At 51.9% G+C, this 22,038-nt stretch overlaps 14 protein-coding genes across 14 annotated transcripts; 9 read left to right on the plus strand and 5 right to left on the minus strand.

Moving 5' to 3' along the window:
• Positions 1-38: 38 nt before the first annotated feature.
• METBIDRAFT_38221 (protein-transporting protein) lies at positions 39-2,033 on the plus strand (the record flags this gene model as incomplete). Its single annotated transcript, XM_018856972.1, has 1 exon — positions 39-2,033. One exon carries the CDS (start codon positions 39-41, stop codon positions 2,031-2,033), a length of 1,995 nt encoding a protein of 664 aa, XP_018714924.1.
• Positions 2,034-2,114: 81 nt separating this feature from the next.
• On the minus strand, positions 2,115-2,639 carry NAT5 (peptide alpha-N-acetyltransferase subunit; the record flags this gene model as incomplete). The annotated part of the gene is made up of 1 exon (XM_018856442.1): positions 2,115-2,639. The coding sequence occupies one exon, from the start codon at positions 2,637-2,639 to the stop codon at positions 2,115-2,117; it is 525 nt and encodes a 174-aa protein (XP_018714925.1).
• A 101-nt stretch (positions 2,640-2,740) lies between these two features.
• Positions 2,741-3,900, plus strand: DAP1 (Dap1p). Its single transcript, XM_018855690.1, has one exon. It carries the CDS (start codon positions 3,219-3,221, stop codon positions 3,669-3,671), a length of 453 nt encoding a protein of 150 aa, XP_018714926.1. The 5' UTR covers positions 2,741-3,218; the 3' UTR covers positions 3,672-3,900.
• Positions 3,901-4,214: 314 nt separating this feature from the next.
• Positions 4,215-6,014, plus strand: MEX67 (Mex67p; the record flags this gene model as incomplete). Its single annotated transcript, XM_018853805.1, has 1 exon — positions 4,215-6,014. The coding sequence occupies one exon, from the start codon at positions 4,215-4,217 to the stop codon at positions 6,012-6,014; it is 1,800 nt and encodes a 599-aa protein (XP_018714927.1).
• A 216-nt stretch (positions 6,015-6,230) lies between these two features.
• On the plus strand, positions 6,231-7,562 carry SPT14 (phosphatidylinositol N-acetylglucosaminyltransferase; the record flags this gene model as incomplete). The annotated part of the gene is made up of 1 exon (XM_018853806.1): positions 6,231-7,562. The coding sequence occupies one exon, from the start codon at positions 6,231-6,233 to the stop codon at positions 7,560-7,562; it is 1,332 nt and encodes a 443-aa protein (XP_018714928.1).
• A 113-nt stretch (positions 7,563-7,675) lies between these two features.
• Positions 7,676-10,212, minus strand: NIP100 (Nip100p; the record flags this gene model as incomplete). Its single annotated transcript, XM_018853808.1, has 2 exons — positions 7,676-7,717; positions 7,765-10,212. 2 exons carry the CDS (start codon positions 10,210-10,212, stop codon positions 7,676-7,678), a joined length of 2,490 nt encoding a protein of 829 aa, XP_018714929.1.
• A 484-nt stretch (positions 10,213-10,696) lies between these two features.
• On the plus strand, positions 10,697-11,416 carry METBIDRAFT_77238 (centrin; the record flags this gene model as incomplete). The annotated part of the gene is made up of 3 exons (XM_018858663.1): positions 10,697-10,964; positions 11,043-11,234; positions 11,379-11,416. 3 exons carry the CDS (start codon positions 10,697-10,699, stop codon positions 11,414-11,416), a joined length of 498 nt encoding a protein of 165 aa, XP_018714930.1.
• A 170-nt stretch (positions 11,417-11,586) lies between these two features.
• MRPL40 (mitochondrial 54S ribosomal protein YmL40) lies at positions 11,587-12,546 on the plus strand (the record flags this gene model as incomplete). Its single annotated transcript, XM_018856655.1, has 1 exon — positions 11,587-12,546. The coding sequence occupies one exon, from the start codon at positions 11,587-11,589 to the stop codon at positions 12,544-12,546; it is 960 nt and encodes a 319-aa protein (XP_018714931.1).
• An 88-nt stretch (positions 12,547-12,634) lies between these two features.
• RPT4 (proteasome regulatory particle base subunit) lies at positions 12,635-13,957 on the minus strand (the record flags this gene model as incomplete). The annotated part of the gene is made up of 1 exon (XM_018856995.1): positions 12,635-13,957. One exon carries the CDS (start codon positions 13,955-13,957, stop codon positions 12,635-12,637), a length of 1,323 nt encoding a protein of 440 aa, XP_018714932.1.
• Positions 13,958-14,550: 593 nt separating this feature from the next.
• Positions 14,551-16,328, plus strand: GCD1 (translation initiation factor eIF2B subunit gamma). Its single transcript, XM_018855691.1, has one exon. The coding sequence runs from the start codon at positions 14,733-14,735 to the stop codon at positions 16,161-16,163; it is 1,431 nt and encodes a 476-aa protein (XP_018714933.1). The 5' UTR covers positions 14,551-14,732; the 3' UTR covers positions 16,164-16,328.
• Positions 16,049-17,478, minus strand: METBIDRAFT_30723 (uncharacterized protein). Its single transcript, XM_018855692.1, has one exon. The coding sequence runs from the start codon at positions 17,384-17,386 to the stop codon at positions 16,277-16,279; it is 1,110 nt and encodes a 369-aa protein (XP_018714934.1). The 5' UTR covers positions 17,387-17,478; the 3' UTR covers positions 16,049-16,276.
• A 224-nt stretch (positions 17,479-17,702) lies between these two features.
• SEC22 (SNAP receptor) lies at positions 17,703-18,519 on the plus strand (the record flags this gene model as incomplete). Its single annotated transcript, XM_018856624.1, has 2 exons — positions 17,703-17,736; positions 17,906-18,519. 2 exons carry the CDS (start codon positions 17,703-17,705, stop codon positions 18,517-18,519), a joined length of 648 nt encoding a protein of 215 aa, XP_018714935.1.
• A 720-nt stretch (positions 18,520-19,239) lies between these two features.
• Positions 19,240-21,081, plus strand: METBIDRAFT_77244 (uncharacterized protein; the record flags this gene model as incomplete). Its single annotated transcript, XM_018858664.1, has 1 exon — positions 19,240-21,081. One exon carries the CDS (start codon positions 19,240-19,242, stop codon positions 21,079-21,081), a length of 1,842 nt encoding a protein of 613 aa, XP_018714936.1.
• Positions 21,082-21,083: 2 nt separating this feature from the next.
• METBIDRAFT_38400 (uncharacterized protein) lies at positions 21,084-21,824 on the minus strand (the record flags this gene model as incomplete). The annotated part of the gene is made up of 1 exon (XM_018856998.1): positions 21,084-21,824. One exon carries the CDS (start codon positions 21,822-21,824, stop codon positions 21,084-21,086), a length of 741 nt encoding a protein of 246 aa, XP_018714937.1.
• Between the last annotated feature and the right edge of the window lie 214 nt (positions 21,825-22,038).

Consider the following 22,038-nt stretch of genomic DNA (forward strand, 5'->3'; position numbering starts at 1 on the left):
CCCCCCCCCCCCCCCCCATAGACTCTCACCGCAACACCATGGCCTCCGAGTACAAATACGACGAGGAGTCCGAGACTTGGCCCTACTTCGTGTTGGCCCTTCTCGTTTTTGCGTTGTTGCCCCTCACGTATAGATATGTCAGTGGGTTGTTCGCCAGAGATCGGCCGGCCCAGAAACCCGCAAAGGGCGCCCTTTCGCTTGACCACCAAGCATTGGACTTGCCCCACTCGGCCCAGATTAGCAAGCTCCAGTTCAGCCTGGCCTCTAGCCGAGTTTTCAACAAAAAACTCGTGTTTGTCGTGGCTGGATGGGCGCTTGTGGCGTACATCTGGACCACCTACGCACAAGAGGTGAGTTTGCAGGGATTCTTCGACCCCTACACCATCTTGGAAGTGCCATACACGGCCACGGAGCGAGAGATCAAGACCCGCTACAGAATGTTGTCCTTGACGTTCCACCCAGACAAGATCGCCAAGGACTTGAGCGACGCCGCAAAAAAGGAAATGGAGGAGGCATACATCCGCATCGGTCTCGCGTACAAGGCATTGACGGACGAGGCCACCAAGGAGAACTTGCGCTTGTACGGCCACCCCGACGGCCCGCAGGATATCTCCCACGGAATCGCCATTCCCAAGTTTTTGGTGGAGGGCAAGTACTCTTCGCTTATGATCGTGGTGTACTTTCTCTTGATCGGGGTGGTGTTGCCGCTTGTGGTGGGCACCTGGTGGAACAACGTCAAGTCGGTGACGAAAAAGGGGTTGTACGTCGACACTGCCACGTTCATCGTGCACCAGTTGACCGACAGAGTCCCTGGGAAGGTGTTCACACCGTTTGACATTTTGGACTGGATGCTCCAGGCTGGCGAGATCACGCTCATCAGAGGGAACTTAACGGTGGAGCAGACAAGGGCTCTTGTGTTGGAGTATCTTGCCAGAGACTTTTCCGGTGACAACGAGCTCTTGAAATTGAAGGTCGTGGCCAAACTTCCGGAATTGATCAAAGCCTTCATCGAGATCGCCACTGTATTCCGGGTCCTGGACGTGGTGATCGCAGCCTATGATTTGCAAAAAGCTATTTACCAGGCTTCGTCGCCAGTTGGTAAGCACAAGGAATTGTTGCAGTTACCTTATGTTGACCAAAAGACGGTCGAGGCCCAGCCAATTAAAAAGATTGGCAAGTTGCTCACTTTGTCCAAGGATGAATCCGGGAAGGTCTTGGGTATCAAAGATCCCAAGAAATTGGAGATAGCATTGAGCGTCGCAAATAAGATCCCGTTCTTCAAAGTGTTGGACGCGTCTTTCAAAGTGCCGGGCGAGAGTACAGTTGCTCCAAACTCGAGCACTCACTTGGTGTTGAAGTTCTTGGTGAAGTCTGCTGCCTTCAAGTCCTGTCCAAAAGTTGAGGAATCTAGATTGTCTGAGGAAGAGACTTTCGAAGACATGAAAGACCCGTTGAGATCAAATAAGGATGCGCCGTTGTTGCCCCAATCATACGCACCATACTTTCCTCAAAAGCTTGCCAGCTCTTGGGAATGCTTTATCGTGAACCAGAAGGACTCGAAGTTCATCGAAAATTCTGAGGCCGCGTCCTTGGACAAGGTCGATTTCAGCAACCTTGAATTGACCCAAGAACAATGGATTCAGGGCAAGGAAGACACTTTGGTCATCAGCACGTTCAAAATCAAGATCACTCTGGCGGCTCCACCAGAAACAGGACTCTATCATTTCAGGTTGCTCATGAAGAGCAACTCTTACTTTGGCAACGACGTTGACATTCCACTAGAGTTGAATGTAGTAAACCAACCTGTCGATATGGAGGCCGTCAAGAGAGCTGCTAGTCAAGAAAACTCTGATGATGACTCAGATAGTGACATCTCCGACCCTGAGGAAGACAGTATTGCCGGGGCATTAGCTGCGATGAGAGGCCAGAAGGTAAAGAAAGCTAATATACTGGGTGAAGAAATTGGAGAGTCCGACAATGAGAGCATATTCACGGATATCAATACGGATACCGAGGATGAAAAGGAAGATTAAGCACGAAGCGATGCTGCTACAGCATATGAAAACTAAGTTATCAATCGTTTCTATTGTCACTTATGTATTACTCAAATAGCGCTAGAAGGAGATAGAAAGGATCGCTGCGTCAGGCTGAGGTAAACCTTGCTCCTTGTAATAGTCTTTTACGACTTCGTCCTTTTGGACAAAGCCCTTCTTTTTATACCATTGGATAGCTTCATCATTCTCCACATGCACATGAAGGAAAATCTCGTGGACAAATCTTGACTTGGCCTCAGAAATGATCCATTGAAGGAGCTCACTTGCGACGCCCTGGTTCCGGTACGCTTTCAATACCGCCAATGACTCTAGGTAAAGAGCGTTCATTACAATCTTCGTGTTCATGTTGGACTTGGTTGAAAGCTCGAAATTGGGGAGCTTGTGTGATGTGTGAAAAAGCTTGCCTTTGATAGCACCAACTGGAAGTTCATTGTAAAACGCTAGTTTAACTATTTGAGCGCTGTCGAGTGATTCTTTGTACCAGGACTCCGGGTATGAGGTGGGCAAAGAAACCTCGTTGATTTTCTTGAAAGTGCCCAAATTGTTTGGCGTCAAATCGTCGAGCGTAATGACACTTCTTCCCATTTTGCGGTATGTTTTATATTGGTAGACTCGAATCTTCAGTGAAATTTAACGCATGGCTCTTGGCGAAATCAGTGCGACTGCGAGCAGAGCCAATCCAAACAAAAACTTATGAGAGTAGTCAGATAAACATATTCTTTCGAGTTGGTACTTAAGTATAAGATGAAACTGAATATGCTGTGCTTGAATTTCGGATGGATCAATCCCAGCAAATTGCGAAAAACTGATTACCTTATGTTTGGGAATTCGAAATTATGGCCCGCCATTATTCGCGGGCACAATCTGTTGGGTACATCATTTTAACCACTATCCATAAGATCTGCGGCAAGCAAAGAAAAAGAAAAACAGCGTCCAAAGTTTTGCTCTACGACTTACGGCCAAAGTCGTTTTTTTTTTCCTTTTGAGCCCCTTCTTTGTATGTATCAAAAGATAAAACCACCGTCGTTTATAGTGACCCCGCGACGTGCGGTGGGCCTATTTTTCGATTGACTAATTCTCATTCTACTACTGGTTAAGCTAACCCTCTGCGAACCACAAAGAAAGAACAGGTCACTCAACAAACCTTGAACCTCAGAAGCCACCATGCTTTTTACCATTCTTATCGTCTTGATCATAGCTTATCTAAGCAGATCAATCATTCTCGACTTGACAAGCAATCCGTTGGCCGAGACTGCGCAGCCCCAGGAGCCCCCGGTGCAAACGAAGTTTGTGCCTTCTACGCTTTCGAAATACGACGGAAAGAATGACACCAAGGTTTTCATTGCCATCAAGGGTGTAGTCTTTGATGTGACTGCAGGAAAAGGTTTCTACGGTCCCGGTGGCCCATATGAGAATTTTGCCGGCAGAGACGCCTCACGTGGATTGGCGCTCAACTCGTTTGACCCATCGGTGCTCACTGCATTGAACGAGCCCCTCGACACCTTAGCCGACTTGTCCCTGGAGGAAAAAGAGTCTTTGGAAAACTGGAAGCTGCATTTCGAGAAAAAGTATATAATTGTCGGCTCGCTTCATAACCCTGGGGAAATTGATCTTTGATCTGAGCTTAGGGTACGTATACGAGTAATCCAAGGTTACAACAGGAGTCTTCACGATATATGCGATTTAGTATCAAAAAAACGAAAATCAATAGGCTTATGGCTTACTTTTATTCTGGTCGTAATTATGCGTGCTTTTGTTCATTTTATTCCTTCAAGTTTCTTTTTAGAATAATGCAATTGTCAATTTCATCAGAACTTTTATAGGCTTTAGTAATTCAACCCCTTCTGGTGCGAAAATCACCTTTGAGCAAAGTAAAAAGATTCTCTGTATAAATTACATTTCCCTATAAAAATGAAGAAAAAATACCATACCAATTGAAACACATTGATCTTATCACAGCATGGATTTTTAGTACCAACATCATCTATGAAACACCCGTTAGAAACGCCGTAGAGGCAAGCCATTGCTGTCCCTTGTCAAATTATAACATGTAAGTACAGGATTTCTCACTTTTGGAGATGAAAAAAACCTCGAAAAGACCGCACAAAGCTACCAGGCAATCAGTTGACGCACTGTCAATAACGATAGAGAAAACACATTATGAGTTTCGGAGGCAGAGGTAGAGGTGGGTTTAATCAAAACTCCAACATAAATTCACAGGCTGCTTCTGGCCCAGGCCAGAATGGCATTCCAGTCGAGATCTTTGGCTGGAATGGTGCCTCGCCAGCGGAATGTATATCGTTCATTTCAAGAAAATGCAGGGTTTCTGTTACGAACTACTATGTCGATAACACCGCAGGGGCTTTGCGGGGCTACGTGCGTTCCGAAAAGGACGCCAACGACTTGATTCTGTGGTCTGGCGTCAGGTTTGCAGGGAACTCATTGAAAATCACAAAATCTGCGGTTTCCGGGGCCACGAGATCGGCTGGTGGAGATATTATCCAAACACTTGAAATATTTCTCAAGTCCCGCTACAATGCTGAAATGAAGCTTTTAAACCTCAGTGCTGTGCAGCAGGACCCGGCATTGAACGCTAAAGGATTCTTCGGAACCATGACCACGTCGTCAAAGTTTTTCCCGGCACTCATGAAAATCGCCGCCGACTCAAAACTAGAAGTGACTAGTGCAGACTTGTCCAGCAATAACTTGACTGACTTGTCGTCCATCTCAACCCTAGCACATACCTTTCCCACGTTGAAAAACTTGTCTTTGCAGAACAACAAGATTAGCCGGGTCAAGGTGTTTGACGTGTGGAAGAAGAATCTCAATTTCTTGAGAGAACTTGTGATGCACGGTAACCCGCTTCTAGATACGCCAAACACACATGATATCCTCAACACGAAGGTCGAGCTAATGAAGGTATTCCCTAGATTAGTCGTCTTGAATGGCGAAGTTCTTCGGAATGAACAGGCACTTGATCAAATGATGAGATTGCCGTTCGGACAGCCCCAGCCAATGTTTTTCCTGGACGCTGATGTGCAAGGCATCTCCACGAATTTCATCTCAAACTTCATCAAAATGTGGGACGACGATAGAGCTGGGCTAATGGTGTTGTACCAAAACGAATCGCAGTTTTCCTTGCAGGTTGACTCGTCGCTGCCTCATGGTGCCACTCCAAAGGGTCCTCCGGACTTCAGCTACTATCTCCCGCTGTCGAGAAATTTGACGAGAGTATCATCCACCAAGGCGCGTGCCGGCAGAGTTGCCACAGGTCAAGAGCAAGTGTTCAAGATCTTTTCGCAAATCCCCAAAACGCGCCACGACTTGATGACTAAGCCAGAGAACTACAGCATGGAAGCCTTTAAAATCACCCAACTAGGTGCTATCAGCATCACCCTACACGGAAACTTCGAGGAAGTGGCTATGCCCGTGGACACCCAGCATGTGAACCAGAACTCAGGACCAGGCAGAGGAAAATACAGCCATGGTAAGAAAAGTAAAATCCCTTTGGGCTGGAAGAGTTTCGACCGTTCGATCATCGTAATCCCGGGTCCTAACAACAGTATGGTGATAGCCAGTGATCTACTCTGTGTTCGAACGGAGTCCGACCCCGAGGCGTTCAGGCCATCAGAAAGCACAACCGCTACACCTCATGGAGCCGTGTCTTCAGCGAGCCCTTCACCTGCGCCAGTTGGTGCCAACCCTGGAATTGCTATGGGAGGGGCCATGCCTGCTGTGCCTACGCTTGGTGGTCCAACAACGGCAGATCTACCACATGAGTTGAAGACCTCATTGAGCCCGCAGCAACAAGAATTGCTCGTCAAGGTGCTTTTGGAAACCAAACTCAGCCTACAGTATGGGTTCATGCTCTGCCAACAAAGCAATTGGGATTACCATCAGTGTATCATGAACTTCAAGAACTCTGCCTCGTCATTGCCCCCCGATGCTTTTGCTCAATAAAATAACCTAATCACATACTAAGTAAATTCATAGCTCACTAATACAGTTTTTATTGCATATGCCGGTTCATTCTGCTCGCGGAAGGCCTCTGCTGAGCACTCCCAAACTTAAGTTACCGCGACGCGGTGAAGCTAGGCCTCACAGACGAAGCGCATCCTCTGTAATTTTTGGCTTTCCTGGAAGTACCTTCAGTAACGCGCTTCTGTCACATTCATCATGGCTCGATCGTTGAATATAGCAATGGTGACGGACTTTTTCTATCCACAACCCGGTGGAGTGGAGTTTCACGTATACCATCTCTCACAAAAACTTATAGATCTAGGCCACTCAGTGGTGATCGTCACACACAACTACGGCAATAGGACAGGCATCCGTATGCTAACCAATGGCCTACGAGTTTACTATGTACCACTAGCCCAACTCTACCGGAGCTCGACTTTTCCCACGCTTTTGGTGGGGTTTCCCACACTCAGGACCATATTTATCAGGGAGCAGATCGATATCGTGCACGGTCACGGGTCGTATTCGGTGATGGGTGCCGAAGGACTTCTTCACGGCCGTACCATGGGATTAAAAACCGTGTTCACTGACCACTCTCTTTTCGGATTTGCGGACGCGCAGTCGATTGTGGGTAACAAAATCCTAAAGTTTACTCTCAGCGATATTGGCCATGTCATTTGCGTTTCGCACACATGTAAAGAAAACACCGTGCTTCGTGGTTCGCTTGATCCACTAAAAGTGTCCGTGATTCCAAATGCTGTGGTCTCGGAGGACTTTGCGCCCGAATACGAGAAGAAATCTGAGGGAGGTCGTATAACTATAGTCGTGATCTCGAGGCTATTTCCTAATAAAGGCGCTGACTTGCTCACGGCTGTGGTTCCCCACATATGCCACGCCCGTTCAAATGTCGATTTTCTTATAGCTGGCGATGGCCCCAAGTTTCTAGACTTGGAGCAGATGCGGGAAAAACATTCACTTCAAGACAGGGTCACGTTGATCGGGGCTGTAAAACACGAGGAGGTGCGTAATGTGATGGTGAAGGGCGACATTTATCTACATCCATCCCTCACTGAAGCTTTTGGCACTGTGTTGGTTGAAGCGGCATCCTGCGGATTATACGTGGTCACAACCAAAGTCGGAGGGATTCCTGAAGTACTACCACAGCACATGACAAGTTTTGCCGAACCTGAAGAGGACTCGTTGGTGGAGAATCTCTTCAAGGCTATAGACCACGTGAGCTCTGGTGAAATTGATACCTCTCTGTTCCACAAGGAAGTGGCATCGATGTACAGCTGGAAAGACATCGCGAAAAGGACCGAGAACGTGTATTTATCACTTGCTGACACTGAACTACACCAGCTGTTGCTCACGCGTTTACTGAAATTCTACTTTTGCGGTGCAGTGGCGGGCAAATTGTACCTTTTGATTGTGGTTGTGGACATTTTCATTCTCATGATATTGGACTGGTTTTTCCCAGCGGAACACATAGATCTAGCATCTAAATGGCCACGGAATACAGCCTCAACTCCGGAAGTGGCAGAAGATTGATTCTGCAGAAAGGACGCTAGTGTTAAGACCTCGTGAGAATGGCTTTCAGAATCATTAGCGCCTCTTTGCGTTTCTTTTGCGCGATCTGGAGAAGGCCAATACCTGTATTTTTGTTAACAGGTTGCTTCTGTCTCGTGAGAGGCACCTCGAGCCAGCTTTCATTCGAGGCAGGTGTGTTTGGTGTCGATCCTTTGATACATACCATTCTTTTTAACAAGTTAATTTCGTCAATCAATGACATCGTGCTGGTGTAATCTCTCATTGCCTTGAGATTTTCAAAGACAGGAATTTGTTGATATTCAGAGAGATGATCAGCAGAACGCAAAGTGTCTAATTGAGCCAGCAAATCTTCATTGGCCAGAAGTAAGTCTTTCAATTGTTGATCCAACTGTTTATAATCCTCCCTCACTTCGAGTAAAAGTTTCTCGGTTTTTTTGAGCTCTGTCTCCTTGCCAGCAAGAGACCCAATCATATTTTTCTCCAAGAGTTCAATTTGAAGATGCAAGTTTTGAATCAGTTGAGTTTTTTCCAAAAGCTGAAACTCCAATTCGGATGTTGCCTCAGTATCTATACTTGCATCATTGTTGGAAATTTCAGCAACAATCTCATAAATTGCATGATAGGATACATCTTCAAATTTGAAACCTTTCAAAAGGTCATCTGTAAGACCTTCGAGAGTTCTGGCATCCTCACTCAAGTTGATCGAAGAGTCACTGAATTTTTGGATGAGTTCATTTTCCTCGAGCCCAATTTCTGACTCTACTTCCTTTAAAAGATCGCAAATGACTGGAAAAAATTTGACATCCCTTTGTGAGAGCGAATAATCTTCACTGAGATCTTTATCTAAGTTATCTTTGAGGAGATCAAGTTGCTCGGCAGATATTGTCACCAATTTCGATCCTTTCGAGATGAAATCCGATAAGTTGTTCTCGAAGCCCTCAAGTGTGGAATTATCATGAGGGTGAGTTTTTAGGATGTGTCTTAATATCTCGACTGCGAGTCTAACCTCACAATGCAAAAACGAGTAGACATAGTGTGCTTTAATAGACCTCGGCACAACAATATTTTCGCAGGTACTCTTTATGAATTCAAAAGATTCTGTGGTAAATGAAAAGTCCAAAGAGAATAAATCATCGGGGACAAATCGCGAAACACAGTCATCAAGACGTGAGCTCACGAAATATACATGATCCTTGATTTTTTCATTATCTTTCTCAGAGTTGTAGTGAGCATATTCTATGACACTCTTCATGTATGAGAGGGCATATTTAAGCCTCTCAAAAGAATAACATGCCTGGCACATGGAGCTAGAAAATGATAAGGCCTGTAAATGTGAGAGTATTGCAGAACACGAGGAAAGACACTTCTGAAGGGTTACAATCAACATGGTTTGATCCTTGTATTTGTTTGGAACCAATTGTGGTGGAAGTGCCGAAATTGAAGCGAGATTTTCTCGTATGATGGAGTTTACAAATTTGGTCTTCGAATCTGTCAATTTTAACTTCTTAGACTCAAGAACGAGTTGCTCGAACTCATGGGCATTGAAAGGTAAGTTTTCGTCTCGAAGTTTCTTTCTGAGTTCATTTTGCTCTTTCACGAGCAGAGAATTCACCGACAGAAGCTTATCGAGCTGTTTCTTGTGGCTGAGAATCTCATTTTTAAGTGTGGTGACTAAACCTTGGAATTCCTTCTCCACGAGCGCATGGTTTTCTTCTATGCTTTTATCTATTTCATGGAGTTCCGTGAGTTCCTTCACAGACTGGGTAAGCTCGAGAACTTGATTTTGCAAGACCTCATTTTCTGAGGTTAGATAGTCTATAACCAGGCTCAGTTCTGCAGAGATCTCAAGTTCTTCATGAAGCTGGGTGATGATAAGTTCTGAAGCCTTTAACTTCTCTGATATGTTACTATGTGACTCTTCCAACGTAGTCAAGGCGTTGGCTTTTGTATTGAGAAGTTTAAGAATCTCAGCTCTTGAATTCTGCGCTTCCTCAGACACCCCCTTCAAAGAAGTTATCGCAAGCTCTAGCTTTTTGTTATGCTGGAGAAGAATCTGGAAATCATCGGAGGAAACGGGGCCTTGAGGCGACAGAGAGCTCACAGCCGCTTCCAAAGCCTTGTGTATCTCCAATTCTTCGTTGACAATGGAGAAGTCTGCCGAAAGATGATCGTACTGTTCCCGAAGAGACTCCAACAGTTGAAGAAGTTCACCATTTTGCGCTTGGAGGTACTCCAGTTCTACCGTGGACTGCTCCAAAGAGACCTCGAGCTCATCACGAAGCCGCTTGTTATTCTCCAATTCTATCTGTAATGATGCGATAGTTTCCTTGCATTTTCCAATCTCATTGACGGCCGCCTTGAGCTTGACTTGCAATTTGTTCACCACGACCTTTGCATCAGGCACAATCAGATTCAAGCCTTCAGGCGCTCTCTGTTCTAGAAATTCAGCGCGAACAAAGACACCGTAGTTGCCTGCTTTTTGGCAGTCGAAATATCTGACGCCTTGCACCGCACCATCATTTCGCCCGCGTGGATGGTCTAATTCTACACCGACCCATTCACCTGGCGCAAACTGGGTGGCCCCAACATAACGCACGGTTCCAGAGTCACCGCGCACATTTACGCGCTGACCTATGGAAGCGGGTGCCATTTCCTCGTATTCTATAGACTAGGAAGGAATCTTGAGTTAAGATTAAGGTAGGTATAAAGGGAGCCCCCAGTGGTGCGCGCTTTGATCAGAAGGACTTGAAGACTGAGAAGAGGGAAGCAGCAAATTGCAACCACCAAACGTATTTTTTTTTTTCAGTAAAATTTATTTCCATTGACATTGAAGTGTATTGGATAAAATTTATTGAGGGAAGATTTTGGGCCCAAATGGGGTATATTCTGATAGAACATTGGGAACGCGGCACTTTCAGAATTCGAGAACGAGGTAAACACTGCGCGCATTCATGGTGCTAGTAGCCCAGACGAAAACACAGGAATGCAGATCGCGAGAGCTGGTCTACAAAAAATACACTTTCTTCCAAACACAAGGGCCAAGCTCACTCAATCGACCTGTCGTATACCTGCTGACAATAGTGTCTTTCATATTTAAATACACCAAAGGCCCCATACATTAGAACAATCAGACGATGTCCTCAGGCGGTGCAGGAATCAGTGGCCTGAAGAAAGGGCTTGGGAACTTGAAAATGGAGCTTCTCAACGAGCAGAAACAGGAAATCCGCGAGGCGTTCTCGTTATTCGACATGAACAATGACGGTTTGCTCGACTACCACGAGTTGAAGGTAGCGCTCCGTGCATTGGGCTTTGAATTGTCAAAAAGAGAGGTTTTGGACATCATCCACGAATACGACAGTGACGACAGGAACTTGATTTCGTACGAGAACTTCTTCCATGCGGGTATGTTACCATCGCCGTGGACCACGGAATGACCTTTTTCGCACATTGGTGTGTTTGCCACCATACTAACGCTTTTAGTCGGAGAGAGAATAATAAATAGGGACCCCATGGAGGAGATACGCCGAGCATTCAAGCTCTTTGACGACGATGGCACCGGCAAAATCAGCTTCAGAAACTTGAAGCGGGTGGCCAAGGAGTTGGGCGAGAATTTGACCGACGAAGAGCTACGGGCAATGATCGACGAGTTTGATCTAGACGAGGACGGAGAGAGTATGTTACCCTGATCTGATTGATTATTTCACCATCTGCCATCGTGAATTTGATGGTGCTCAATTTGCGAAAGCCCGCTTGCGAACTAGCAGCCGGGCTTCGTCCAATTTTGAGGCATGCATGACCCAATTACTAACATCACAGTCAACGAACAAGAGTTCATTAATATCTGCACCGAGTAAGGTGACGCAGCACAGCGTTTAGTGGGCAGCCGGCGCCGCGCCCGCACGGGCCCATGGGCAGAAACCTCGAACCCGCGGGTCACGTGACGCACCCAAAAATTTTCTCACCGGGCCTCCTAGTTACCGTATTGAACGAAGCCGTAGCGCTAGGTATACCAATAAATAACGATATGTCGTGGAACACAGCCAAAAAACGGTTCCAGTTCGACTTGGCCAGGTACCCGGAGTACTTGCGTCCGGCCTTACGGGCGCTGCGTCCAAACCCTTCGTTGCCAACTTTCGAGAACGACCGATTTGTCGCCGACAAGGACAAGAAAACCACCTTGGAAAAAGCTGGCATCGCCCCGGGCGACTTGGCGTACGTCGCCGAGGGCGAGCACAAAGGCAAGGTCTCATCTGTGGTGCGTTACAACACCGAAAACGACACATACATGTTGGCCGACATCCTTGAGAAGAAGCTCACGCCCCGGTCGATGTGGTCGGCCCAACAGACCAGTTTTCTTATTGAGATCCCCAAGGAATTCCCGGCGAGCCAGATCAAGTTGGCCGCCAAGGACAGAGACGAACAGGGCAAGATCTCCTACGTGGTGGCCGACGAGGTCGTGCACAAGGAGAAGTACTACGATGCCAAGTACTACAAGTGGATGCCTCGGCGATTCGTGAAGCACCACGAGAACATCGAGATCCCGTGGCCCAAGCCGCCCGTGGAGGCGGAGACGGACGAGTTGTCGACGGAAGGCGAAGCCGTGTTCCTCAAGACGTACGAGCTCCAAAGCATCGCCCGGTCGCCGCTTCCCAAGGGCGTTTTGGCGGAGCTCCGGAACCCCTACTCGCGCTACAAGAAGAGGACGCTCACAGAGGAGCAGGCCCGGAAGCTCAACGCGCCCGCGATGCCGTTGTCGAAGGAGCAGCAGGCGTACTTGGCCAAGAAGGCCAAGGCGCCCGTCAAGAAGCTCGAGCCCTTGTCCGAGGAGGCGCAGGAGTACATCGGCACGAGAATCGCCGAGCACCTTGCGAAGGTGGACCACCCCGCGCTCTTGCGGCACTTGGAGGTGCTCTCGCTGGCCAGGGACCCGGGCCTTGCGAGAGTGATGGATGAGATCGAGGCCCAGAAGGAGCAGGCCCCATAGCACGCGCTCCCCATGTACATACAGCGAGTCGCAACCGCACGCAAACACTATCATTGGATTTATGCTCTATACAGTTCGAGCCGCCGTCTCAGAGCTTCTCGTAGTCCAACTTGCCCTCCAACTTCTTGACGTCGGCGACCTTCCGCACGGCCTTCATCAAGTCGTTCTGGACAATGTAGTCGCGCTCGTCCCTGATGGCGAAGAAGCCCGCCTCGGTGATGACGTTGCGGATGTCGGCGCCGTTGAAGCCGTCGCTCATCTTGACCGCGGCCTCGAAGTCAAAGTCGCCCTGCTTCGAGACCTTGGCGGTGTGGATCTTGAAGATGTCCAAGCGGCCGGCCTCGTTCGGCAAGCTGATCTCGATCTTGCGGTCCAAGCGGCCCGCGCGCAAGAGCGCCGGGTCGAGGGTGTCCGGGCGGTTGGTGGCCATGATGACCTTGGTCTGGCCCAAGGTGTCGAAGCCGTCCATCTGGTTCAACAATTCCATCAAGGTGCGCTGGATCTCGCGGTCCGCGGAGGTGCCCTCGCTGAAGCGGCGGCCGCCGATGGCGTCGATCTCGTCCATGAAGATGATGCACGGCTCGTGCTCCTTGGCGTAGGCGAACATCTCCCTGATCAAGCGCGCGGACTCGCCGATGTACTTGTCGACGATGGCGGACGCGGGCGAGAAGATGAAGTTGGCGCCGATGGTGGCGGCCACGGCCTTGGCCAAGAGCGTCTTGCCGGTGCCCGGCGGGCCGTACAACAAGACGCCCTTGGGCGGCTTGATGCCCACGCGCGTGAACAACTCGGGGTTTTTCAACGGGAGCTCGATGACCTCGCGCAACTCGCGGATCTGCTCGGCCAAGCCGCCGATGCCGTTGAAGGAGATCTCGCCGGGCTCGAACGTGGTCATGTTGTAGACCAAGGGGTCGACCTCGCGCGGCAAGAGGCGCATGATGGTCAACGTGGTCATGTCCAAGGACACGCGCACGCCGTTCTGCAAGCCGTGCCTGGGGATGGTGTTGCGGCAGCCGACGATGTAGCGCGGCCCGCTGGACGCCTTGACGATGTACGTGTCGTCCGAGAGCCGCTTCAACACCTCGCCCACGATCTGGCCCACGGACTGCAACGCCTTGATGTCGTCCTCGGTCTTGTCGTACGACGCCAGCAAGTCGCGCATGCTCAAGCGCATGTCCTTGAGCCGCGCGTCCCACTTGCGGTGCTCCACCAACTTGTCCTTGAACTTGGCCAACGCACGCACGCGCTCCTGGTGCTCGGCGGCCTGCTCGGGCTGCTCAGGTTGTTCGGGTTGTGCGGGCTGTTCGGTCTGGGCGGCGGTCTGGGCGGCGGTTTGTGCGGCCTGCTCGGGGGTCTGCTCGGCGCCGTCGTTGTGCAACGCGGCCAAGAGCGGGTCGCTGTCTTGACTCATTTTGGTGCTGCGGGCGGCGGGCGTGTGGGGTGCGATCTCGCGGTGCTGGGCGTGGTTGTGTCCAGGGGGGGTTGCCAGAGGTGGTTTCCGGGTATGTCCACAGGTATGTCCAGAGGTGGAGTCAATAGGTCAACGGAATATAGGTTTCCACAGGAGACGGGATTCCACAGGAGACGGGATTTTACACGGGCGCTGTGATTGGCGTTTCCACGGGCAGTTGGCAGACAGTTGCAAGGCGCTTGCAAGGAGGTCAGGGTGGTTGCGACTGGTTGCCACTGGTGGATTGGTGGTGGATTCCACTGGCACGAGGCAGGCGGCGTGCGGCAATCACTTCTGGGCGCGCCGCGGCGCCAGGGCCAGGACAGGGCCCGTCCAGGGCCAGCGCCAGGGCCAGCGCCAGGACCAGGCCCTGCGGCAGTGCCCGGCCAAGTCCACGCACACGGCCCCGAAAAGCCAGCGGACAACGGCAGCGGGACCGCGGCACGGCGGAGGCCCCGCCGGGGCCGTCTCGCCCTGGGCTGCCCGCCGCGCCCGCCGTTTGGCCGTGCCCTGGCAGCACCCAGCGCTGCGGCGGGCGCACGTGACCGGGCGGCGGCGGGCCAGGGAAGAGGCCAAAAAAAAAAAAAACCCGAGCGCGGGCCCCAGGGCCTGCGGGCCCGGCTCTGCGCGCCCTGCCCTCCACCGCCCTGGCCCTCCACCACCCTCGCTTTCCTGGTCCTGTGCTCGCCTGGTCCTCCTCCTGCCACCATCCATCTGGCCCCCCACACACCCACCCATGGAATTCCACGCCGTCATCCTCTGCGGCCCCGGCAAGCAGTTGGCGCCGTTCTCGCAGCAGCGCGCCACCGGGGCGCCCAAGGCGCTCTTGCCCGTCGGACAGCGGCCCATGTTCGAGCACGTGTTGGACTGGTGCGAGAAGGCGTTCTTCCCCAAGGTCACGCTTCTCTGCGACGCGGCGGCCGGCGCGGCGGTGCGCGACGCCGTGGCGCGCTACAAGGCGGCCCGGGCTGCGGCCGTGGCCCTGGCGCCGGACGTGCTGGACGTGGCCAGCGACGTGTTGCGGTTCCTCCGCGGCATCGACGTGGCGGAGCACGGCGCCGCGGCCAGCGGGCAGGCGCTCCAGTACGTGGCGCAGCACGCGGCGCCCGGCCCGCTCGCCCACTTCGTGGTGTTGCCCTGCGACCTCGTCACGGACTTGCCGCCGCACGTGTTGATCGAGGCGTACCGCTGCCGGCGCGCGGCGGACTTGGGCATGCTCGTGTGCTACCGCCCACGGCCCGGCCCCGAGGACAAGAAGCACCGCGCGGGCCCGCGCAGCTACACCGTGTACTCGGGCCTGCCGTGCGGCGGGCGCGCGCAGCTCTTGGACTACTACTCCGCGGCCGACGTGGCGTTCCACAAGGGCGTCGCCGTGCGCACGCAGATGTTGTGGCGCCACGCCACGCCCGCCGTGAGCACGCGGCTCGCCAACGGCGCCGTGTTCTTTGGCGACGCGCGCGTGCTCGCGGCGCGCTTGCGCAGCGTGCCCGCCAAGTTCGGCGACGCGTACTTCGCCCTGCGCCCGCTCATCAAGGTGGTGCGCGACTTGGCCCGCCGCGAGTGGCAGAGCCCCGGCTGGGGCCTGAGCGTGGGCCTCGTGGAGGTGCCGCGCCAGGCCGTCTTCCTCCGCGCAAACACGCTCGCGGGGTACATGGAGGCCACGCGCCACTTGCTCCAGCGGCACGCGCGCGACACGGCGGGCGCCAAGGACAGGCCCGCGGGCGCCAAGGACAAGGCCGCGGCCGCCGTGGGCGCGGACTCCATGGTGGGCGCGGCCTCGCGCTTGGGCGACAAGACCAACGTCAAGCGGTCCGTGGTGGGCGCGCACTGCACCATCGGCAAGCGCGTGCGCGTGACGGGCTCCGTCGTGCTCGACGGCGCCGTGGTCGAGGACGACGTGCTGTTGGAGAACACCATCGTGGGCCGCGCGGCCACCGTGCGCAGCCGCTCGCGCTTGACCAACTGCTACGTCGAGGCCACGCACGACGTGCCCCGCGGCACCCACGCCAAGGGCGACACCTTGCTCTGCTTGACCTTGGAGGGGCTCGTGGAGGCCGCCGGGGACAGCTCCAGCTCCGATGACGCCGCCTCCGCCAGCAGCTCCGACGACTACGACAGCTACGACCCCGACGACGGCGACAACTCCGACGGCTTGTTCGGCTACTAGCGGCCCGGCCCGTGGCCCTGCATGCATTGGCGACTTCCCAGAATATATATATATATATGTACCGTGGCCCCGTATCGTCGGCCTGCACGCTCCCGCCCACGTAGACGGCGGCGTCACGCGGCGCCGCCCGGCGCCTCCCGCTTCGCGACGTCGCGTCTCCGTCTCTTGCCGGCGTCCTGCTGCGCCCTCGCCGCGCGCCGCTTCCGCCTCGCGTCGCGGTCGCTGCCCAGGTCCGACGCGTCGCTGTCCGCGTCCAGCTGCGCCGCGGGGGCGGCCGCGGGCACGGCCCTGCCGGGCGCCTTGCGGTGCTTGGCGTGGAAGCTCACCGAGAGCGGCGGCACGCCGGGCCGGAACGGCGTGTGCGACGCGAGCTCGGGCGGGAACGTGAACTCGTGGTCGCCGGCCCCGGCCAGCCCCGGCGCTTCCAGCGCCGCCGCGGGCGGGCCGGCCCGCGCTGCGTCCTTGTGCGTGTACAAGTTGGTGAGCTCGGCGCGCTTCGTGAGTGCCCAGTTCTCGATGTCTTCGCCGCTGGCAATCTCCGCGAGGAGCTCGTCCAAGCACTCCAAGTAGCCTTTGTGCATGAGGAGCACGCCGGAGCTCGTGCCCAAGCGGTAGAGCGAGGCCACGGCCTTGGCCGCCGTGGCAAACTCCGCCTGGACGTCCGTGGCGCCGGGGCCGCGGTCGCTTTTCTGCGGGCGCGCGTTGTAGAGCGCCGCCACGGACTTGGCCGCGTTCTTGAACTCGTCCGTGAGCTCGCCGGTGAGGGTGCCGAGCGAGACCAGCTCGAGCGACTTTGTGGGCGGGAGCGTGCTGGAGAGGTTTGAGAGATCCATGGTGCCGTGCGCAGATGAGGGGAGTGCAAAGCCACGCTGCGGCGGTTCTGGGGCCTCGGCGGGTTTGGGGCCTCGGCGGTTTTGGGGCCTTGGCAGTTTGTTGGCTCGGCGGTTTGTTGGCTCGGCCGTGGTGGGGGTTTGCCGGGCGTGGGGGTTCTTTTCAACAGAGGCTCGGCGGAGCGTGGCACGTTGGGTTGGTGGTGGTGTTGAAAACGGGAGATGGCGCGGGTGCTCTTTTGCTACAGGCTTCTGGTGAGGTGCGATCGGCCCTGGAGTGCGACCGCATCGGCGCCCGCCGCGCCCTGTAGTAGACAGTCTCAGGGCAAGACAGGGCAAGACAGGGCAAGACAGGGCAAGGCAAGACAGACATGCCCATGCTATTTTTTTCATTTACAGCCCGAGAGACCGCCGCCGGGCCCGGACCGCCCGATCCACAGAGATTGCGGCCGGCGACAGAAAAAAAAAGTGTCGCCCTACGCAGCCCCGGCTGCTCTCGAACGGACCGCCCTGCTGCCAGGCCCTGGCCCGGCGCGCGCACGGCTTCCCCAGAGATCAGAGCTGCGCGGGCCCTCCGGCCCCATGCCCACCACTGCATCATCGGGCCAGCTCAGTACCAGAGCCCTCCAGCACCAGCCTCCGAGTCTGCAAAGAACAGAGCCCCCACCACCCCCGCCTCTCCGCCCCTCCGATCGTCTTTGAACACACTATGGTGAAGTCCACGTTGATCTATCGATACGACGGTACGTATATGCCCTGCCCGCCATCCTTGTCCTCGCCGTGGGCGGCACCAGTTGGGCGGCCGCACTGGATCTCGGAGGCCCCGCACCCCACGCTCAAATCCCGGACACCCACACCCGACGCTTAGATCTCGACGCGTGTGCCTCCGAACGCCATGTACTAACCCGGCAGCACTCCCTCTTTGCGGGTCTGTGGACGACTCAGTGGACCCGGAGCTCAACGAGCAGAAGAAAAAATGCAAGATCATCATCAGCAGAGTAACCCCCAACTCCGAGCCGCAGGCCACCATCGAGTCCGGCCGCTACAACATCCACTACCTCATCAGCAGCAACGTCATCTACCTCACCATCTGCGAGAAGTCGTACCCGAGAAACTTGGCCTTCCTGTACTTGACCGAAGTCAGCAACGAGTTTGGCCACATCCACGGGCGCGAGGCGCTCAGCAACTCCGCAAGACCGTTTGGCTTCAGCTCTTTCGACAACTTCTTGAGCAAGACCAAGAAAATCTACCAGGACCAGCGGGCCCAGCTGAACCTCGACCGCCTCAACACCGACTTGGCAGACGTCAAGAAGGTCATGACGAAAAACATCGAGGACCTCTTGTACAGGGGCGATTCTTTGGACAAGATGAGCGACTTGTCTCTGAACTTGCGCAATGACTCGATCAAGTACAGAAAGAAGGCCCAGCGCATCAACTTTGAGGCCATGATCAAACAGTACGTCCCGATCGTGGGCGCTGGCTTGTTCGTGGTATTCTTGATATGGTATGTGTTTCTCCGTCGTTAAACCAACACAGTCATGGAATCTACGTAGATTACGAAGCAATTGAAGATTCTCAACTTATTCGCCTCATTTCGGCTCGCCTGCTGGAGCATTTTTCACCTACGACGTAGCTAGTGGATCCTTGTCCACAGTTTGCCTGAAACACAATCAGAACTGACTTCTCCACAAAGGTCTCGGCCACTTAGGAAGCGACAAACAAAGTCGTGCCACTCAATGTATACTATCGTATATTCTAGGATAAACATACTGCGTCAAACGCATTTGTACATGGCACACGAGTATCTTGTATAATTACCATATCCGCGTTCCTAGTGGTGAGTGCGCACATCGGTGTCCCCACGTTTTAGATTCACAAGTTAGCAGTCACATCATATCAACGCCACTGCCTGCAAGCAATACCAGACTGTTTTGCATTCCGCTCAAGAGCCACATGTCTATCCCCCTCGAAACATCAGTCTAATCCGTTCGCTTTGGCCCAGAGTAACCTCCCAGATCTCGTGTTTTGGGATTTCAACGTGCGCTCTAAAAGAATCGAGTCCCCACAAATCTCTTCAAATTTGACCATATTTCAAGAAACGACTCTTCTTTTGAAATTTCGTTGCACCGAGGATCGTGGTTCTCAACCAGAATCAACTGACCGCAAGAATGTCGGGCCATAATTATGAACATCCACTGCAGGCCCCGAGCCTCCGAAATGCCCTCTCTTTCATTTCCCAAACTGGGATGCACCCGGAGGCAAATTTGCATGCAGCAGGCGCCATCACTGCAGTGTGCTTAAAAAGTGCCGACCAAGCAGAAATCTCCACAAGTGAGCTAGATCACCGGCCAGATGAGTTGGACCCTGTTACTCTGAATATGCCGTCACTCGGCAGCAATTTCAGTACGCATTTTGGCAGTGGAGTCAGCTCTGATGACGACTCGTTCTCGGATCAAAGTAATGCTGCCATTCAGCTTCCAGATCTCTTCAACAACTTGATGTCGTCTACAGGCCATAGACGAGATAAGAGCTATGAGACCTTCAATAACTATAACCTGCTTACAGAGGACGACACCTGTCTTGACGAGGAATATTTGCGACTGAAGGTGCTTGTAGACAAACTGAATCATGAATTCAAAGCAAAGCTCAAACATTTCTTCATTCTATCAGCGGCGGGAAAGCCCATCTACTCTTTACACGGCAATGACGATGTTCTTTTGGGATACATGGGGCTAATAACAACAATAATTGCCAGTTTCCAGGATGGCTTGAAGCAGGAGGTCACTTCAGTATCGCTGGGTCTGCTTAGAATCGTGGCCAAGAATAAACACCCGCTTATATTGGTAGCAATTTCCAAAATCCCACACGAGATAAACTCAAGTGCCCCAAGCAATAAATCAATCCTAGAAAATCAGTTGGAGTTCCTTTATAGCTATATGCTTGCCGTGCTTTCACGAGCAGTAATAGTGAAGAAATTCGAATCCGGAATGAATTATGATCTACGAAGAATCTTAACCACTCAAGACTTCAACGCGCTCGACACTTTGGCCATGAAACTTACCTACGGTGTTCATTCCACAGATGAAAATGCTCGGATAATTGATACATCATATTCAATCGGGGCTTCCCTCAATTCCATCCGCTGTGTTAGAATCAGCAATACATGTCGTACTAAACTCAGTGACATTCTTCTCTCTGTCAAAAACCTCAAAGTACCCAAGGAAGACGGGGATTTTGTTTCTACAATCTCCAACAAGCTCTACATGACGGAAGAGATAACGCTTGTGGCAGCTGATCTCCTTTTTGGATTCATCACCATGGAAGACAGAGTTGTAACACACTTACGCCCGCGAAATCATAAATTAACAAGCAGAGATATATCTACCTTGCTCTATATCATAGGACTGAATTCAGAGTCTTTGACCTCAGGCAAAGACGCAGATTTATGGATTCCACTATGTATGCCCGAGTTCAATAATTCTGGGTTTCTTCACTGCTATGTCAAGACGTTTCTGCTTAGCTCTTGTGACCGACCCATGACTATTATTCTCGTAAGTGGCAACAAGAACTCTTTCTTCAACATGAAAGAAGCAGCAAACTATGCAGTTGCAAAGATAAAAGGAAAGAAACTGTTTTCAAAGAGGCTTGGGATGGAATTGTCTTTGTCGAACGGCAAAAGCACAGTGTTGGGCGAGCTCAAGATTTCAACAATTAAGCATTTCATTTACAAACGCAAGGAGTATAATCAGATCTTTATTGATGATATTACACAAGAGACAGCTTTTTCCAACTTATCAAAGTTCCAATATTCCTCCCTGATAATATCGCTCTATTCGAATCTAATAATTTCGAAGGGAGACGAAAATGACATGCCACGATTCAAATCGAAAAAGCTTACGTACTCCCGTTTACACACGGAGGAGGATTTCATTACGGGGATTCTTTTGACAGATCAAAACTATGAATTTTATTGCTTGTGCGAGGGATCCGTTTCATCCCAGATAATAATCGATGAAAGCCTCCGAATTATAAAGTGGTGTGACCGCTACAAGAGGCGTTTGTTCGTCGGAGAAGGCATTTGCTTCTGAGTTTATTTCATTATAGCTGTTTCGGCTGCTTTAAAGCTGTCTTCAAGCTTCTTCACGTACTCCTTGTGCACACTCTCGACTTTCTTCCAAAGTGCCTGTTCTTGGTCGTTCATCTTCTTCTTGGTGGATATCTTGTTCTTGATATCTGCTCTGATAGCCGAGAGAGTATGCGCATGTTTTCCTGATCCACCTGCCCCGTTTTTGAATTTATCAAAAACAGCCTTCAATTGTTTAATGCTTTCCTTCTTAGACTCTGTTGTCACGGGTGGCAAGGGCACCTTCAACATCTGTTTGTTCGAAGGATCAAGAACTGGGTTCATATTCAAATCTGAAGCCAACACTGCGTTGACAACATGCTTGACGTTAGCAGGATCAAAAACTGTCATGATGAAGTTACGTCCTTTTAAAGCAGTGATTGCTACGGCCGTGTATGGAAGCTCCCCGTCTGGAGTCTCAACTTGTAAGTTGTCGAAAATTTGAGGATTTGTCTTTCCCAATTTGGATTCATTTGCATGTTTTGCGAACTTGTCGAGAACACCCTGAAATCTTTGAGAGACCTCGTCGAAGTCGATTTCGGGGGATTTGGCCGATTCTGTTGGCTCATCTTTTTGGACTGGCTCTTTACCTCTCTTCTTGAAAAGAAGAGGCGACCAGTGAATATTTCTGCATGGTTTGAGGTTTGAGGCCAAGAAGACTCTCGAGGTATTTGCCGAAGCTTGTTTTAAGAGAATTGAACGCAACATGGTGTAATGATTATAAAAGTTTTTTGGTAAGACTTGGACGCATCTTACGATGTGCGTATACTCCATGCAAACCGGGGTAGTCGATTCGAGAAAACCTAGTGCCAACACTAGCCACGCGAAGCAGCCGATACAATTGAGTTACCGGACCCAGAAATTGTTTGACAGACGCCGTCAGTTTTTCAGAGTGTCATTGGAAATTCTGCAAGTGCCATCT

This window comes from Metschnikowia bicuspidata (genome assembly GCF_001664035.1).
Source record: "Metschnikowia bicuspidata var. bicuspidata NRRL YB-4993 chromosome Unknown METBIscaffold_1, whole genome shotgun sequence".
Classification (NCBI taxonomy): Eukaryota; Fungi; Ascomycota; class Pichiomycetes; order Serinales; family Metschnikowiaceae; genus Metschnikowia; species Metschnikowia bicuspidata.

Excerpts from the sequence above, each read along its gene's own strand:
- GCD1 (XM_018855691.1), top strand. The coding sequence starts at position 14,733 with ATGGAATTCCACGCCGTCATCCTCTGCGGCCCCGGCAAGCAGTTGGCG.
- DAP1 (XM_018855690.1), top strand. The coding sequence starts at position 3,219 with ATGCTTTTTACCATTCTTATCGTCTTGATCATAGCTTATCTAAGCAGA.
- METBIDRAFT_30723 (XM_018855692.1), bottom strand. The coding sequence starts at position 17,386 with ATGAAAAAAATAGCATGGGCATGTCTGTCTTGCCTTGCCCTGTCTTGC.